Source organism: Terrapene carolina, unplaced genomic scaffold, assembly GCF_002925995.2.
Source record: "Terrapene carolina triunguis isolate 2854851 unplaced genomic scaffold, T_m_triunguis-2.0 Scaffold67, whole genome shotgun sequence".
Taxonomy (NCBI): Eukaryota; Metazoa; Chordata; order Testudines; family Emydidae; genus Terrapene; species Terrapene triunguis.
In genome coordinates this window covers 46,248,517-46,267,791 of record NW_020664418.1, presented here as the reverse complement: position 1 = coordinate 46,267,791, position 19,275 = coordinate 46,248,517, and the positions used below count along the sequence as shown (strand labels likewise).

The 19,275-nt window shown below is 48.3% G+C and overlaps 1 protein-coding gene across 1 annotated transcript in view; it reads left to right on the top strand.

Annotated features, from left to right (window-relative positions):
- IGDCC3 (immunoglobulin superfamily DCC subclass member 3) overlaps positions 1 to 19,275 on the top strand; it is a 170,621-nt gene that overhangs the window by 113,678 nt on the left and 37,668 nt on the right. Inside the window, exon 6 of the mRNA XM_024194974.1 lies at positions 7,206 to 7,371. Coding sequence (XP_024050742.1) covers positions 7,206 to 7,371 — 166 coding nt within the window. The remainder of the gene's footprint in view (positions 1 to 7,205; positions 7,372 to 19,275) is intronic.

Here is a 19,275-nt window from a genome sequence, read left to right as displayed (position 1 = left end):
TGAAATGGGTTTCTGGTTTTCTCCCCGCTATGGTCTTTTGTTGTGGTAAGGTGGAGGGAGTGGAGGCATTTGGGCCAGTGAACCTCCTCTCAGGTGAAGTAAGCATCCACAAGACGATCCATCCATTATGAATGACAAAGGGGGATGGATAGCATGGAACAGAAAGACGCTGGTGTGGGTAGGGTAAGGAGATTGGGAATAGGCAGGGTGTTTCAAACTGTCCACCTTATCCTCCTAACCCAGCAAAGAAAGAAAAACATTCAGTCGCTGCTTATTGGAAACACATTAACGATTGGGGAAGGGAAGGGCCAGGCGACCTTCCAGAGAAACCAGGCCTCTTCCCAATCTGTGGATGGGACAAAACAATCGTAGTTGTTTGGAGTTCCCCCGTTGGGAATTCCTAGTCTGTTAAGCACTGAATTCTGCTACGTCCTACACCAAAAAAAGGCAACAATTCCTTTCTTTCCCCTTCACTTGCACTTGCTCTTCCCCTGAAATAGGCTGGTCCAGCCCACTAAAGCGTATCAGCAGCCCTGCTGCTTGAAAAACACAGGGTTACGGTATTAACAATTTACTGCAGTAACAACTCAACTTTTTCCCCACCGGACCCCCCACATGAGCCTTTGCCCCCCTCCAGTGCGAACAATTTTGCCAGCTTTCTGTAGCTCTAGTTTAGGCGAATACAGAGGTGTACTGAGCATGTGTATCTGATAGCACTTGCCTCAAAACATTCCTCTGATCACATTATTTAGCTACACAGGCTGTATCATTTTAGGTATAGTTTAGCAGAGCTACTATATCTGGCGCTGCACGCGGTGGCCCGAATTCTGGTCTGCCCTGTGTGTGGAAGGAGGCACAGGGACCTCTGATGCACCTGTCTGGGGACTGGGCAGAGTGCTGCTTTGCCCGCTCCTCGCTACCATGCCCAGCATCTTTCTAAGGGCCCCAGGGGGCTTGGCCAGGGCCAAATTTTCCTGTCCCATCCCTGATCCCACTGCTGTTAGTAACTGGGGAGTGCACGTATCACCTTTTAAAGGCAGCGGTAAGTGCTGCTGCTAAATGCATTCACCCAGCTCCCCCGCGACATTCTGCCTGGTCTGGCCTATGCAGGCGAAAAGCCCCAGGCTAGCTCCACTTGGCCACCGCAGCTCCGCACCCCTTCCCTTGCCAGTGCAAGCGCCAGAATTCGGCCGTATGTTGTTAAACAGCAAGCAGGAGGTTGCAATAGGAGCCAGTAAGGACTGTTTCACAGGGTGCAGGAGCGGTGGAGAGGCAGGAGTCGGTCCCAGAGGTGCACTCGGGCAGAGGCAATGGGAAGAGAAGTGGGGGGAGGAGGCCGCCGATGTTTGGTCAATCTTGTTCCTTCTCTGGAGATTTTAAGCAAGTGGAACCTGGAGTCTGGCGTTAGATCTGGTTTTGTTTAGTGAAAGAGCAGAGCAGAGCGGGGACACGCTGAATCCAAGGGGATGGGTTTTTGAATGGTGACTAGCGTCCCTGGCTCAGTGCCAGTGGACACAGCTGCACGTTTGGTTCCCCTGGAGTAAAATACGACAGTGTCCCAATTACTCCCTCTTGACACCGGCTAATGAGAGAGAATGAGAAGAGAGAGTGACTCCAGAAGGGATCCGCTGGACGGCTTCTTCCCTCTTGAAAAGATGTTTTCCCTTGAACAACGAGCGGGTTCAGGTTTTGGGGGGTAAAGGTAACCGGCCGGGGGCGGGGTTTAATGAAACAGGTCGAATGGAGTCGGAAGATGTCTGTCCCCTCATTTGGCGTCTTTGCGCGCACCTGCAGCATTGAGGGCAAAATGATCTGCGGGCTCCAACGAGAGCGGGCGGGCAGTGAACTGCTCGCAGAATAATTGCGCTTGCAAAATTGCGCCAGCACAAAGAGGAGGGAAGGTTAAGTCACCGCTTGAAAATTAGGTCCCCACCGTGTCATGCTCTCAATACACCACTTAAGCAATACAAAGCGATCGCTCGCTGCAGGGAACGGGGTCCCTCCCCCACCCTGTTTGTCATTCTTCTACCAAAATCATCCTCCATTTTAATTTAATTTAAAGATTAACTTGATCTAGGAGGTGAAAAAGTCGGGGTGGGGGGGAGAGAAAACTCATTGATTGGAATCTAAGGAAGTTTCAGCAGGAGGTTTTAGGAAGCCGTGTCCATTAGCTTTCTAAGATTAGGTTCATTATTAGTCTCCGGCTCATGCCAGACTAGCCTGACAATAAACTCCATCAGTGGAACACCCCCGTAGTGCTCGCAGAAGTCAAATGCTCCACTTCTCTTTGATGATTAAAAATGAAAGAGGGAGGCTCTTGTGAGGAATACATCCTCGTCTCTTCAGCGGGTTTTTTTTTGTATTGTCGCTCTCGGGGCTTGCCATCTTTATGCCGTTGCTCTTCAGTGTTGGTACCTTTAGCTCTGCTTTGGCCTTGAAGCAGCAGTCAGGATGCCATTTTCTCGTACAGCTTTGATTGCGAAAGGAGTGGGAGTTGGCTTTTTTTAATCCCCTGCAGAGCCTATGCCAGATGTCGAATACACACGCCAGGGTGCAGCTCTCTCCTTGGTCACGCTGGTGTAACACGGAGGTAGCTCCGGTGGAGAAAATGGAGCTGTCTCGGTGTATAGGATTTACCTGGTGGGAGAAAAGAGTTGGATCCACCCTTTGGTCTTTTCCTCCCTTGAGGGGACACTTATGGAACCTTCACGAGACTGATCGGTCTTGCAAGGGAACAAACTACCAATGTTTTCATCTCACGAACAGTCTCGTTATGTGTATTGTGGTCGCTGCTGGCTCTCGGGCGGCACCGTGTTAACGTACCCACCTTGTTGGTGCCAGTCTCTGTTGGCAGAATTATTTTCCTTCTCTCTTTCCCTCCTTTTGCAGGGAGGCCTCAAGCCGATTTGTAAAATGAGGCAGAAGTCATTTCACTCCTATGTTTGCAGTTTGCATGGCAACATGGCATTTGAACAAATTTTCCCAAACAGGTATGCAGGGTGCGCCTCCTGCCTCTGTCTAAATAATTGGCAAACGTCTATTTGAAGCAAGACTTTTAACAGGCTGCTCCGGAGTCAGATTTCCCAAGGTTGGAGAGTTCTTTGCCTCCTGCAGTGCTGTCACCTGCACGGGGATACTTCAGAGGTGTCATGGAGCCATTTCACCTCAGGCTGCACTCTAATTAGCGTACTGCGAGTTAAGCAAGCAAGGACCTGGTCTGTACAGGCCCAGGAGACTCTTTTCCCTCCGAGTCAGTAAAGAACAAACGGCCCAGCATCTATCTAGCCAATCAGCTTTGTATAATAGCGACCATCCCCTTAGAATTTGAGCGATTCCTGAAGAGTAACAGCCTAACGATGTTATAGTGATGGGTCTTTCTATCCAAATTTGATTGGGAGGGGGAGTGGGTGGGGAGAAAATCACAAAAGACCAGTGGCCTAACTTTCTTCCCTGCATCCTGCAGGGCAGATGGGGGAAATGAACCCCACGGGGTATGATTTTTCAGCCAGGCTGCAATCCAGTCTCTGATTTTGTTGTGACAGAGTTGTGCATGCAAACATGTGTACACACACAATTGGAGGCATTCACTGAAAATCAGGCCCTGTCTGTATATAATTGGCAATCCTGCAAGGTGCTGTTAGGCTTGCAGAGGGTGATATATAAGCCAGGTAATAGCAATGATCAGAATAATCATTATTGTTCACATTGCTCTTATCCAACCACTGCACTGGACCAACCATCAAAGCCAATAGAAATCCAAGATCATCCCATGATTACAGTCCTCTTCAGAGAGAGAGAGAGAGAGGCTTTTTGTTCATGCAGGGTGAAGTTCATTCCTCTGCAGAGGGTCAGCACTACAGCTGTGCAAGACATAAGGCTTACGTGCAAGTAATGAGGGCTTGTCTGCACTTGAAAGTTAATTCAGATTAAGAAAGGGTGTGAATGTAAAGCTCAGTAGCTATTCCAGAATAACTCCGTGTGTGGACAAGACCGTAGTGGATCATAGACCTTGGGCTGCCTCTCTGCACATGGGGTGAATTTCACCCTGGCTGCCACATCTTAGGGAAGCCTGTTTGTGTCCTAGATTTCTGGAAGTCCGGCGATGTAAGTGTGGCAAGGAAGGGAGATGTGCATCTTTCATGGCAATGCCCGCTAATCTCCTGCTTGGAAAATGCCTGCCTGTGCAGTGAGCGACCCTCACTAAATAACCTTGCTTTTGTCAAAAATATTTAATGTCAGCAAGCCACTTTCTGCCTTTGGGCTATAAATTCATTAGACCTGTGGCTGTTGTTTGTTTGCCTTCCTAGTAACTGCTGGAGATTGCAATTGGATTCGGGTCTTAGAAGCGGCGATATGGAGTATAGTATAGCTTTGCCCTTTGAAGCGTAACTGCTTGTATAAACTCAGCTATTCAGGCATGCGTTTCAGGCACCGCTTTCTGGATTCCAATATATTGCTCTATTCTGATAAATGATTTTAAGTCTCAGGTGAGCTGCTTGGAGGGGGGAGAAATCGTTTCCTCTTAAAATCTGGTGAAAAGTCAGAAACGTTTGTGACTATTGGGAACTGAGTAGCAGTTAGAACCGTTCTGGCTTCTGCCTCCAGGAGTTCTGGGTCCCAGGCTGAAGACTTGGGCATACAGGGGCAGCTCTGATCTGTTACTGGTCTATGAACCTGCAGCAAATGGGAATCTGGTGAGGAGAGAATGGCCAGCCAAACTTTTGATATGTTACTATTGTAAAAACACGCTGTGTGTAGCTGCCAAAATGTTTGTAGCTCGCTAAGGGAGTATCATCTAGGGGAGAGTGCCAGGAGTCTGGGTTTCCATTGCAGACGTGCTGCTGACTCTGGGCAACTCACTTCACCTCTCTGTGCCTCAGTTTCCTCATCTGTGAAATGGGGAGAATGTTATTTACCCTCCTGTATAAAGTGCTTTGGGATCTCTGGGTGAAGAGCACTGCATATGAGCACATATTCGTCTCTGGCTGGCTGTGTATAGAGTAAAGAAATGAACTCCCTTATTCATCTGTCTTGTTTACCTGTGTTCCCCTCGTCTGTCTGTCTTGCTCCACCTGTTGGCTCTTGTTTTATACTTAGATGGGAAGTTCTTTGAAGCTCGGAACAGCTTTTTGTTCTATGAATGTATAACCCCTGGCACAGTGGCGCTCTTACACATTACTTCAGCACAAAATAATCATATTTGGAATGGTATTGCCGGAAACTCTCATAACCGTTTGTCTCTTTGAGTGAAGCAATGCTGATCGCTAACAAACTCCATACTGCTCCACAGCCAGGCAGGTGGAAATGAATGTGGCTCATTTGAACTCCATTTGCTCGTATACTGGCAAACTCTGCAGCATACTCCAATTTCCGGAGTGATTTGTATAGCGGAGGAGCTTGAGCTCCCGTTTAGAGAGAGAATTGTCATCATATTTTGCATTTGAGCAGCAGAAAGCTCTTTGCTAATGTAGAGGAGCGGACTCACCCCTGCGGCGCCTCCTGCTGGTGACTTCCGGGAATTAGCTCGTTCCAGCTCCGGAGCGCCCTCTGCAGGCCAGTGATCCACCTGTCCTCTGGCCCCACATCCCTCCCAGGACCCCGGTGCCCTTTTACCTGGGGTGCTGTCCCCTGGCAGTACCCCCACAGTTCTGGGTCTCCCCCTCCCAGGGGAACCCCCCACCCACTATCCCCACTTTGCCTCAGTCTTGGCTACTCCCCAGTCTCCATGTAGCCCCCGTTCACTGGGGCAGACTGCAGTATCAGCCACTCATCACAGGCCAAGGGGTTCGAACCTGCTGCCTCTGCCTACCCATGGGCTGCCCCCTGCAACCCTACACCTACTAGGCCTTGCCAGGCCTGCAGCCTGGGGGTTTCTTAGGCCGGAGCTCCCTGCTCCTCTGGCCCTTCCCCAGCCCTGCTCCCAATCTAGGTGTCTGGTAAAGCTCCCTGCAGCCAGGCCCTTCTCTCTCTGAACACAGAGAAAGACTGGGCCCTTGCTCCTGGCTCCCAACCTTTATAGGGCCAGCTGCGGCCTGATTGGGGTGTGGCCCAGCTGCAGCCACTTCCCAATCAGCCCAGCTTAGCAGCTCCCAGTCACAGCCTTCCCCCAGGGCTGTTTTAAGCCCTTCAGGGCAGGAGCGGGTGTCCACCCCGCTACAGCTAATATTAAGTAGACCTCGCGCCGTCGCTCTGAGGTCGGTGGCCTGGTATTTGTTGTGAAGGTGGGTAAACGGCGTCTCAGAGACAACTTGCCCAAAGACACATTTGAAGTCAGTGCTGGGACTAGCACCCAGGAATCCTGACTCCATGCCCAGCACTCTAACCACGGTACTTACCGTAGAGTGCAAAGCTATGGTATCATTTGGCATTCCTGGCTGTGTGTGGGCTCGGGCGTGGAAGGATGTGAAAGTGGCACTGGAATGATACACACTATAGTTTGGGGCTCACACTTTCAAACGGGACTGCAGAGCTGCTGATCTGGTACCTTTCACCAGAGCTCATTTCATATGACGTACACAATCAGTCACAAGGAGAAAGAAGGACTGAAGCCAACACTCCCCAGCACATGATATTAAAAAACATATTAAGGGGGGGGGTTATTCTGGCTTTTGTATTTCATCCCTGTGTTTGAATTCATTCAGATCAATAAAGTTCCAGCAGGGCCTTTCTAATGTGCAGGATTCATTTTTAAGGAGCCTTCATCACATGGGCCTTGTACCACCATAGCACTGGCCCAGAGCCATGGTACCGTTGCAGTAAAGCCATGGAAAGCAGGCAGGGCTTTGTGGTTCAGAGCAGCCTAATATAATAACGCGCCTCTGTGTAAACAAACAAGCATCCAGGTGCCTTAAAGAGCAGGAAGGGGACATTGTGTTTTTAAATGACTAGCCCACCTGGCATCATCCAATTACTGAAAATTCCCTCTCCCCGATTAACCAGCCCAGCTCTATTCTTTAGTTGGTTACAGTCATGGTTACAGATGGGCAAGCACGATCTGTAGTTATCTGTAGACCACACACGCCTGTCAAACCTGCCAAGCTACCTCTGAAGCTGATAAACTGCGGTGGTTTTCTTTTGTCAGCCTTCGCCGCGCTCACAAAATAGACTCAGGTTATTTTACACCAAGTGATTAGAACAGGCTTGGTGCCAGGGCAACGTTGGCTCCTGGCAGTGTTCCTCAGGCTTCGCTTTCCTTCCCTTCACAGCCCCTGCGGAGTTCGTGCAACACCCTCAGTCAATTTCCAGACCCGTAGGGACGACTGCGATCTTCACCTGCCTGGCCCAGGGAGAGCCTTCCCCTCAGATCACCTGGCTGAAGAACGGGCAGATCCTAGAACCGACTGATCACATCAAACTGAAGAATAACAACAGGTAAATCAGTTGGCAACAGATTTCAGCCTCGTTGAGTTGGGTGGAGGGACGACAAAAAGGTCAGTGCTGACATGAAACGTACAGCCAGGGTCTGATATTGCACTGGTGTAAGTCAGGAGTAACGCTACTGAATTCAATACATTACACTGGTGTAAATTGGAGCAGAATTCTTATGTGTTGGGAACTTCACCAACCCCTAAATAATCATTTTTGGAAGTGTGCTGTCCACGCAGACATTTATTTAGATACAGACACAGGATCGATATGGGAGCAGAGTCACCCAGGCATTACCTTTTGAATAGGAGATAGTTGAGGCTAATTTGTTACGAAAGCATAATCCCTTCATTTTTGACTGGGGTTGTTGAAGTCTCCTGAAGTAACAGTGACTGACAAGCCTTTGCAGTGACGCTACTTTTGGGGAGAGATGCTGACAAATTCTATCCCATGCATTGGCGTATCTGTGTCTTAAACGCAGGGGCGGCTCCAGGCACCAGCACAGTAAGCGCGTGCCTGGGGCGGCAAGCCGCGGGGGGCGGCATGTCGGTCGCTGTGAGGGCGGCAGTCAGGCAGGCTTCGGCGGCATGCCTGCGGGAGGTCCGCCGTCGGCCAGTCCCGTGGTTTCGGCGGCAATTCAGCGGCAAGTACGCCGAAGCCGCGGGACCGGCAGACCACCCGCAGAAACGCCGCCTAATCCACCTGACCGCAGACCGCCCGCAGGCATGCCACCGAAGCCCGCCTGACTGCGGTGCTTGGGGCGGCAAAAAACATAGAACCGCCCCTGCATAAACGTCCCCTGTTCTACTGGACGATAGTTAAATGAGCGATCCCAAGACACTTCCATTCCTGCTCCTTGATTGCTTTTGGAGAGCGAAAGCGCTAGCTCAGAGTGAGGATAGAGCAGAAGAGATTGGTCAGTTTCACATGTGCTCCCGGAACAAGGGGACACTTGTAATGAAAGACTCTCTGACCTGCCTTACAAGAGGAAGCTGAACTGAGAGCCATTATTAGTAACAATCAGGGCTCCAATGGTGGGGGAGCAGGAAGAAACACACACTTCTTCCTTTATTAAAATAGAGCAACTAATTATCTAGCTAAAGGAGACCAGAAAGATGGTCTTGTAGTTAAACACTGACGTAGACCCAGGAGACCTGGGTTCCGTTCCCGTCTCTGCCGCTGACTCCTTGTGGGAAGTCACTTAGTCTCCCTGAGCCTTAGTTTCCTATCTGTAAAAAAGGCATAATGGTATTTTTCAGCTTCCACTCTTTGTCTGGCAAGCTCTTCAGAGTAGGGACTGTCTCAGTTTAAGTGTCTGCACAGCTCATAGCATAATAGGGCCCTTTTTAAAAGTGGGGTGTTTTTTTTAAAATCACACTGTAAAAATGTTCTGAAAAAAGACTTTATGGAACTTGCATCAGGGGGTTCCCATGTTTGCTGCATCTCCGTGATTCCTACCCCGGGTTTGCTCAGTTCACAAATAAAAAGATGTTTTTACTAACCAGCCCTGCAAACTCAGTCAAGATCTGAGAGCCAAGTTGGGTTCTCGGCTTGCGTGTCATTACCATAATCACGAGGCTGTAGGCCAACTGCTGCCCTCGGTGACCTCTGCGCAACTCCCTTGTTCTCAGATTCTGGCTTCAACTACACTTGTGCGGTTTTGTTGCCTTCAGGGAGGCGGCATGGGTGTAACTGAGGAAATCATGGAAAGGCGGTAAAGTTGCAAAGGTGGGCCTGCAGTTTGAACGTAGGCTGTGATACAACAAAACACGGAAGCGTGTGCTTTAGCCTCCAACGCGTGGTCTTAAAGTCAAGCATGTGCTTAAGTGCTTCCTTTGGATCAGGACCTTTGTTTAAAATCACACCGATGAGCCTGAAAAATGCTACCCCCATCTCTCTGTTGGTTCTGCAGAGCTGATGGGAGAAAAAGGCTGTCACTGAAGTGAGCAAAGATTACTCTGCATACACATTGGGAGCAGCAGCAGCTCGGAAGAACTCTGAGCAACTCAAAAGCTTGTCTCTTTCACCAGCAGAAGTTGGTGCAATAAAAGATATTTTCACACAGTCAGTTCCCAGAATAGAACCACATTTTAATCTGTACCTTTTGATCCCTGGTATGCTCAAATGCTCCTGCAGGCACCCCTGTTTGAGATAATATTGGCTTGGTAGCAGAGTTTCACTAAATGTAGGCCTTTTATCTCACCGGGGAACAGTGTTTTCCGCAAGTACTAAATAACTGCATTTCCATGCTAAAATACGGTCATGTTTGTGTTGCAGAAATAATATGGTGGGATGCACTTAGTGTGAAAATTACAAGTTGACAGCACAGTTTCTATGGAAATAACATGGAAGAACATACTATGAAATAACAGTCGCTGTGCCATACACCTAAATTATCAGCAGAGCTTTATGGTCCCTGGTGTGATATAACTGTTACCTGTATTATCTGTATGCAGGAATCCAATTAACACAACATTGGTTGAGAAAAGCCGCTTCCTTCAGTTTTGTCCATCAGCAAAATGTTATGGTGGCATTAGCTTCTCCTTCCTGGGAGAACGATGCTTTTGTTTTTTAAAGCTTTATCGTAGGCGGCAGGTATAATAGGCCAGGGGGGATTACTGTTTAACCCGGGAAGCTGAGTAGCAGATACCGCCTCCTCAGCTGCCCCAGAACCTGCATGGCGCATATAAAAAGCTCAGGTTCTTCAGGAACAGCTTTTGCTTTTCCCACTAGGCGTCTCGGCGTCTCGGGAGGGGAGGCGTGGCACGGCACGGTTCCTATTAGGCAGCTTGGGCCAGCTCAGGGTGGCTGGGGCTGGTCTGGGGCGGCTTGGGCTGGACCAGGGCTCCTCCGGCTGCGTGTGTGTGTGGGGGGGGGGGGGGGGGGCCCCAACGGGGGGGGGGGGGGGGGGGGGGGGGGGGCCCGGGGGGGGGGGGGCTTTTGGGGGCTGGGGGGGGGGGGGGGAGGGCCTCATACAGAAAGGGCAGGGCCAGGGGGCTAGCCTCCCTGATGCGGGGGTCCACCCGCTGCCCATGAGCTTTATAATACCCAGGCTTTTTAGCATTAGGTTTCTGATGGTTTTGAAGCTTTGTGAAATGATCGCAGGATGTGAGTTGGAATAAGGGTAGTGAGATATTATCCACCCTAAGTGGAGTTTTCATCCCAGTCAGGCGTCTTTATAAAACTCCAGGCCCCACAGTACCTTTGTGCACACATGCACATCCCCCTGAGTTGTATTGCAGTGCTGGCTGAGTTCAGGGCCCCATCATGCCTGGTGCTATAGAGATACATAACAAGAGACAGTCCCTGCCCCTGGAAAGCTTCCAATCTACAGAGACAAGGCGTGGGAGAAAGGAAAGTTTGAGAACTGCTGATCTAGACCAAAGCTAGCTTGTGGATGCCTACAAGTGCTGTGGTCCCACCTCTGATTGCAGTGTAGACGTACCTTAAGGGCTTTGCCTAAGAGAATCTGTGGCAGAGCCTGGCACTGAATCCAGTTCTTCTTCGTGTCCTAATCCAGTGCTTTACCCACACGCCCACCCTTCCTCTCAACCTGAGGAAGGTGGTAAGTACCCAAAGCTTGGAGGTACTCAAACCTTTGGAGATAGTTTGGGAGTTAGTTTGGCCTACTTGGGCTTGCAACCCTGGGAGATGGAAGGGATGGGACACACCTGAGGGAGTTTCCAAAGCCACTCATCTGAGAAGTGCAATTGCAAGTGGGTTTACAGGCTGATTGTTGTGGGAGAGGATGAACTGGAGAAAAGAAGTCAATGGTTTGTTTTCCTGCAAGGACCTTTTTCAGTGTGTCCTTTCGTTTCATTCTTGGGTGCATGACTAAGTACTGTAACCTGCTTAGTTCCAGGCAAAGTCCATTTGCGATGAGGCCTTTGGATTTATCAGTCACTTGCACTCAGAAAATATTTGTCCATGTAATGATGGATCTAGAATCTAATGGTAATGAAGCTACTAAACGGCACTCTAAGCTTTTTAATTAGATTACTCGGTTTCCTGGAAAATTCATTTGGATTAAAACTCTGCTTAATATGGCTATAAAGGTCTGAATGCCCCCAAAGGGGTTTTTTGAAAAAGAATAAATCATCCAAAGTCATATTGTGCACTAATTGATTTTCAAATGCACCATATGAACAGCCCCGCTCCTGAAAACGACACAGCTAGAAGTGACGGATAAATATGTCAAGTGCCAGAAGCCGTTTGGAAGAGGGGCTCCGTCCGAGGAATGACATCGGATCAGAGCGTGCATTCTCCCCTCACCTCCGTTGGAGATGTTGTTCTTGTAGACGGCTGCATAACAAAATTAAAACACAGCAGCCGGGGAAACTTCCCAGTCAAACCCTTTGGTCCTTCATCGGGCTCTTATGTCAAACAAACAGCACAGTGGGTGAAGCACTGGAATGGGTGACCTAGGGAGGTGGTGGAATCTCCTTCCGTAGAGGTTTTTAAGGTCAGGCTTGACGAAGCCCTGGCTGGGATGATTTAGTTGGGGATTAGTCCTGCTTTGAGCAGGGGGTTGGACTAGATGACCTCCTGAGGTCCCTTCCAACCCTGATATTCTATGATTCTATAGGCACCCATTGACAGACTAGGTTGTAGAAATAGCCCAAAACTGGGGTGTTTTGGTCCCCCTCCCTCAGTCCCTAGCTCCAAAATGTCCTGTTAGATTTTGGTTTCACAAACCTAAAACCAAAATGAATTGTTCAGCTCCTGGTCCCATTTATCTGAGCCCCCCTCTCACTCTCATCACACGGACAGGCCGAGGACAAATCAGTTTGTCTAACTGGATCCTGTCTTGGCCCCTCTCTGCTTGGATAGGTATTTTAAAGAAATCTAGGCTCAGGGATTTCCCCTCTTTGAACTATTGTTACAGATCTCTCACCACCTACGCGAGGACTTCATGGTTGTCACTAGCATGGTGGGGAATAATTTCTGTGACTATATCTTCCAGTTCGAAAGCACGTTTCAATTTGTCTGTGTTTCTGGCTCTGCTGTCCTCTCCTTCTGCAAGCATTTGAGCGTCTGAAGCTAATCAGAGCTAGTATTCATGAAGAGCAACTGTTTCGTTCCAGTGGCTTAATATTTGCCAAAAGCAAATGTCAATTGATAGATTTGGTCCCAAATTACTATTATTATTTATTATTAATAATAATGTCTGAGCTATTTCTTGTACTGTGGTAGCGCGTCAGGACACTAATCATTGACCAAGACCTTGCTGTGCTAGGGGTTGACCACTCGACTAACAGAAAGCAGGTCCCTGCCCCCAAAGAGCTTACAATGCAAATATAAGACAAGAGACAACAGGTGGATGCGACAGCCAGATGGGGGAGCGCAAGGAAACAATGATGTTACTGCTCAGCATGGAAGCAGATTTCACAGCACACCAGCTACCTAGCCAGGTTAAAGATTTTGTAGACATGTCTTCTTAAGGAGGACGATGAGGTGGCTTTGCAGATGTTTCCTGGGAGCTCCTCTCGTGTGTAAGGGCCTTGCAATTCTCACTGTGTCGGCTAGTTACATAGGTCGGGTATTATTTCTGCTCCCTGATTGGTTCACTTGCATAACTACCAACACAGCACGCATTGTCCATATTACAGTCAGTGGCGGATTAACAAATTTGCCGCCCCTAGGCCCTGAAAAAATTGCCGCCCCCCTGCGCCAGCTCACCTCCGCTCCCCCATGGCAAGCCTGGGAGGGAGGGGGGAGAAGGGGAGTTGCGGCGCACTCGGGGGATGGCGGCGGTGGAGCGGAGGTGAGCTGGGGCAGGGAGCGGTTCCCTGCCCCCCCCCCCAAGGATTATTCCCCACGCCCGCCGGCCCCAGCTCACCTCCGCTCCGCCTCTGAGCTCCCCGCTACTCGCTTCTCCTCCCTCCCTCCCAGCGCTTTCACGCAGCAAGCCTGGGAGGGAGGTGGAAGGAGGGAAGCACGGCGTGCCCGGGGGAGGAGGCGGGACGGGGATTTGGGGAAGGGGCGGAGTTGGGGCGGGGCCGGGGAGGGAGCAAGCAAATTTGCCACTCTAGGCCTAGGCCTTGTTGGCCTAGGCAATAATACGCCGCTGATTACAGTCAAAGAGAAAACTCATAATCCCACTGGTTCGGTGGGATTTGTCCATGAGAATTGGCTTTAGGATCCAGGCCATGCAGAGGAAAGATGCTGATCGTGTTCATGCACATAAGTAAATCCAAAGTAATTCACTGGCAGTCATTAATTGCACCAGTGATTCCCTGGTACTCAGCGTACTGGATTTCTGAGATGCCATAATGAACATTAAAGGATAAATGCCCAGACAGATAGAAGTGGGACTTACACACGCTGCTTGGGTGACTGTACCACAGTCATTCTAATAGCATAAGACAGGGTAAACAGGGACTCTTTGAGAGGGTAGCTATTGCATTGTTCTTTCCACACGGTTGGGTTTCGTTCACTTTGTGCAATAATTGATCTGTGCCCTCCTGACAATACGGAGCCTAGAAAATAAAGACTGCATGGCCCAGTCCCCAGCATGCGACAGGAAGAACTGGAATGGGGCTGGGTGTGAGGAGATATTGTAGCGCTCGAATCCAGCCCCTGGTCTCTGCTCTGCCAGCATCCCCACCCTGGACATTTCCTGACAGCCCTCTCAGGGGTGTAGTCCTTCCACGAGTGGTTCTGATCCAAGCCAACCCTGGTAAGGTAGAATGCCTTGTGTGAAGTCCCTGGCTCCAGCGTCAACCCTGCCTATTAAACCATTCCTCCTGCTTCCTTGTTGCTACCAGCTGCCATGTGTATTTTGCACGTGTTCAATAGATTGCCCCCACTCAGGCCCCTGAGGTACCCTTTAAAGGAGCCGTGTTCAGATCTGTCACGAACGCAGCTGAACACAGCAGGGAAGGTTTAGACTGCATGTGAAAATGAGGCGTGTAATCCCAAAAGACCAGAGCTGTTTGTGTCCAAGGTCACAAAGCACTTATAGCTTCCTTAAGACAGTGTCTCAGGGCAAAAAGAAGATGCAGGCATAGACTAGCCTAGGATTCTGTACCCATCCTGGAAGGGTAGTAAGAGAGACCACCCAGCTCCTGGAGTCATATGATTACATGAAAATCTTGCTTCTTGTTTTTAAGAAGTGTGTTTCTAGCCCTAGGGGTTGTGGAGAAAAGCTGGAAAATGTGGACCACAAAGACTTAAAAAGCAAATAAAATAACCCCAATTTGTTGTTTTTAAAATCTCCTGATGGGGGGAATTCATGGTTCTTGATGCTGGTGGGTGACCATGCTGGATTTTCCTTGTCTTGTGGGTGAAGTGCAGGACAAGGAGTCAAGAGATGAAAGTTCTCAGCCCAGCCATTCCACATGGTTACTGGGAGCGCCCAGATAGTGCACTCGAAAAGTACAGCTAATGTGACAAGTCCTTGGGCAAGTCATTTGAATTCTGTGCCTCGGTTTCCCCTTCTCTAGAATAGGGATGATAATATTTCACCATGATGTTATGATTCATTAATGTATGTGAAATGCTCTGACATCCTCAGGCAGAAGGCGCTGCTGTAGAAAGGTACAAAGTAGTATTGTCTGCGGTAGACATTTGTTTAAGGAAATCTCCTCCCCACCCCCATTTCCCTTCTCCTTTTTGGATTCTTGCACCTCCCATTTAGAGTCATTTAGAGACCTAATCTTGAAAAACTTCTGTTCACTCCAGTGGGACAGAGGCAGTCTCCAGATCAGTGCCAGAAAGGGAGGCTGAGGTACTTAAGTGATCCTTCCTGTATTCCAATCAGATAGAAGCCATATACAGGAAGTTCTGTTCTGAAGACTTTGCGGAGGGCATCATGCAGTTGAGAAGAGGCCCGTTAGCTTCTGGAAGTCTAGATCATCCTGTGTCATGCCCCGTATGGGCTGCTTCTGCACAAGGAAGAGAATTTGACTCTCTTCTTGAAAATTGTTCGAGCCTCATTTTCAACCCGCGGTATCGGAGTTCGGTATGTTGGAGAAACACTGAATTTAGAACTGGGTTTTGGATGGATGAAAAATTCTATCCCATGGGGTAGGTGGAAACGACTGCTCTTTACGACTAAAACCTCAGCAGATTGTGACTCATTATATCCCTCGGACCTGTGCCTTACTGAGCCAGTTATTTTAGTGATCTTCAGGCCTGGTATGGGGCTATGGACACAGTGATTCACTTGCCAAGCAATGTATAGTCTTTTTGCATAGTCAAATGACCTTTACAAGCGAAGTCCAAGAAATACCCTTTCCATTCCCCCATCTGTAAAATGTGAATTCCAATTATTTTATGCTCTGAAGAGCTTTTAGTACATTAACATTAAAGATCGTCCAATGCGATGCCCTCTCCAAAGGAGGTGGTTTTGTTTTGAAAATGCCAGCAGTGTGGGAACAAAATATCTGATCGATGTTTAGCAAAAATCAAAGGCAATTCTGGATCACGGATAATTGTTAATGAAAAATGCATGAAGGCCCAGGCCTAGGGAATTGTGGGATTTTCCATTAAAAGCTGTGAATAAAAATCACTTTTCCTAAGAAGTAAGATTCTTGCTATGTGATCCCTTTCTCAGACCATGGAGCCCACGTTTGTTGGAATGATTGTCCATTTGACCAGCTCATTGGAATTTGTTTCATCTGACAAACATAGGGCTGAATTCTGCTCTTCGATCCCCACAGTAGATTGCAGCTCTGATTTGCTCACTCTGCATGTGCAGATTCCAGTGGGGGATACGGAACAGGTAGAGTGGAGATCCTCAGCTGGCAGTTTCATTGACTTCAGTGGAGATACGCCCTTTGCACTAGCTGAGGATCTGTCCCACTCTGCCCTGATCTGAGAGTACACATTTGCCTACAGAATGATTTCAATTGCTCGTGATCAACGGTACCTTATTTTGCAGTTTACAACAACAAGAGTCCGACTGCTTCTTAAATAGTTACAAACCCACAGGCTGGAATGGTTTCCCCAAAGATGGAAGGGGGAGTATAATGCGTTGCTGGCAAATTCCGACACTTTTGTAGTCAGTGCAATCGGCAAGAAAACATATCGCTACCCTGGCGAACGGGTGGTTCTTTTGGACGGTAGAGGTGAGCTCGCGCACTTTTCAAAATCTAGCCTTTGAGATTGGTAGATTGAAATATACCAGGAGAGGATGAGGCACGAAATAATAACAAAATTGCCACTATGAAAGGTTTATTGCTTTTCATCATTTGACCCAATAAGTGTTCAGTAGGTTCCAGGGGGTCATTTTCAGGCTAGAAATAAATCAGGTTCAGAGGTTTATGTAGCTAGGCTTCAATTGCCATAACAGCAAGTAACAAAGGCCAACATCTACAGAGAAGGCAGGCTCTAAATATTGATTTTTGAGGAAGATTTTATTTACAAAAATGGTAATTAAGCGGTTTCAATTATTCCACTGAAAAAGGGCATCAGTACATCCCAGGGCTCAGGTGGCTTTTGCTATCTCAGTGACCTTAGCTTATGAACTGTCCCCCTTTAAACTCTGTTACCTTTATATGTTGAGCTCCTGTTGTCAGTATCCCTTGAATGACTTACTACCAGAGTGGTGTGGGTTAAACCCTCATCGGAGAAAATAATACACTAGAAATAAATGTAGAGAAAGTTTTGTTCCTTCTCTTTGTGCTGAATTCCAGTGCAATACACCGGCTATCATTCTAACAGATGTCAGTCCCCATCCACCTGCTCTTGTATACGCTGCATTGTCAGCTTTTGGATATCAAATGCAAGCAAGTTACCTCTTGCTCTGGCTGAGTAGAATAGCTGCCCCTTGCAGGGGAGTGAAATAGTTCAGTGGCTTGTTATGAAAACAAATAGGGGTTCATGGTCCCAGCAAATTCCCGCTGACGTGACTGAACTGCGTGCAGAAACGTGGGGAACAATCAGGCCCGTGTGTTTCAAGTCTAGAGTGCAGTTGGAGAACTTCACTGATTACGGGTCGAGGGAGCTGCATGCTAAAGTATATTTCAGTTCCCAGAAGCATAAAAAATAAGGAAGAACAAGAAGGTGGAGGGAGGGTAGATGTTAAGCAGCTGCTCCTCACTTAAAGCTAATGTATGGGTTTGATTTTGTTTTGAAGGAATATGTAAAACCTGCTCTGCAACCTAATTGCCTTTGCAGCATGGGACGCAGAATCCCTCGAACAGAGCACAAAGCCAACAGTGGGGCCTCATCATAACTCAGGCTTCTCTGTACTGAGCAGGGATCATGCATTGGGATCAGTGGTCATATCCCACAAGATGGATTTGCAGCAATTACAGGGCAGCTGACATTGATGGACCTCGGTCTTTCCCATCTCATGTGTCTCGATGATTATTTTGCTGCTGCTGTGATTTTTCTCAGTGGTCCGTTCCATCTAGCTGGCGTATTAATAACTTGCTGATTCCGTGTTATAACTCACTCTTGTGTTGGTTATGTATGGAAAACAAAACATTTGTAGAGGGGTCCCTTGTACAGCTCTGCGTGGTCTCCCGTTCCTCCTTTTATATCTTAACGCCGCCCCCAACATACACCCAACCAGCGCGCACACACCCACCCAAACAGACATAAGGACTGCCATACTGGATCAGACCACAGTCCATCTTGCCCAGTGTCCCGTCTCCAAGAGTTACCTGTACCAGAGGTTCGGGAGAATGTACGGAACCCATCTTCTGGAAGTCACAAGTTTAGGGTTGCCCCGGCATGAAGTTGCGTCCCTGACTATCTTGGCTAATAACCATTGATGGACTTATCCTCCATGAACTTTTTCAGTTCTTTTTTGAATCCAGTTATACTTTTGGTCATCACAACATCCCAGGCTAGCTGTGCGGTGTGTGAAAAAGTGCTTTCTCTTGTTTGTATAAAACCCGCTGCCATCAAACTATGTAATCAAGAAAAACCTGTCATTGGCCATTATCTACTGTTTAGAGCAGGGAATCAGGAAGCCACTGCGGTGTCAGGTTCTCTGCTGGCATAAGAAGACACAACACCACAGAAGTGAATGGAATTGTACCTTCTGACATCAACAGAGAACCTGGCTCCTGAGTTCTGTTCCCAGCTCTGACACTGACTTTGGACAAGTCATTTAAACTCTCTGTGACACCCGTTCCCTGTCTGTAAAATGAAGATAATCGTGCTACTCACCTCTGTAAATTGCTTTGAGATTAGTGCCAGGTATTGTTAGGTATTGTTAGGATCTTAATTGCAACACAAGCTGTAAGTGAAACTCCTTCAGACATTGGGACAGCTCCGATCCCTACCCAAACTTTGCAGCTCAGACCCTTCTTTGTAAGAGGGACCAACTGAAACCAATGATCCAAGAGCCCTTGAACTCTGGGAAGTTTGGATTTGGGTTGGGATTTAGATCTGAACTGGCAGCTTGGACACCTGTAATTATTATTTTTATTTATATCTATATCCACAACAGTAAAATCCTAAAGAACCCAAAGGGCAGTTTGTGTACCATGAGTGTGTACGCATTGCACACCTGTGTGTACTTTGCGTGCACATGCAGCTGTGTGTATGCTGGTGAGAGAAAATACATTCAAAGTGAAGGTTAGACTGCTGGTGTGCTGAGACCACTGCCGGTCCTGCTGACCTGGATTGTCTCTTGTAGTTCCATGTATCCATCTATTGTTTCTCGTCTTAGACTGCAGGCCCTTTGGGGCAGGGACTGTCTCTTTGTTCTGTGTGTGTACAGCGCCTAACGCAACAGGGTCCTGGTCCATGATAATACAAATAATAAATCATAATAATAATGAAATGGGCCTGGATTGAAACTAGATCACTTTTTAAGGCCTTGACTGTGGCTTCTGGAGTATGTGGGATGCAGCTTGCTATCTCCTCTGTGGCCAACCAGTTCTGCTGCCTGGGGCTAGGATATGGTGGAGCTGAAGCCCTGTCCCCTCGGCGTGTTGTACACCCCCTAAG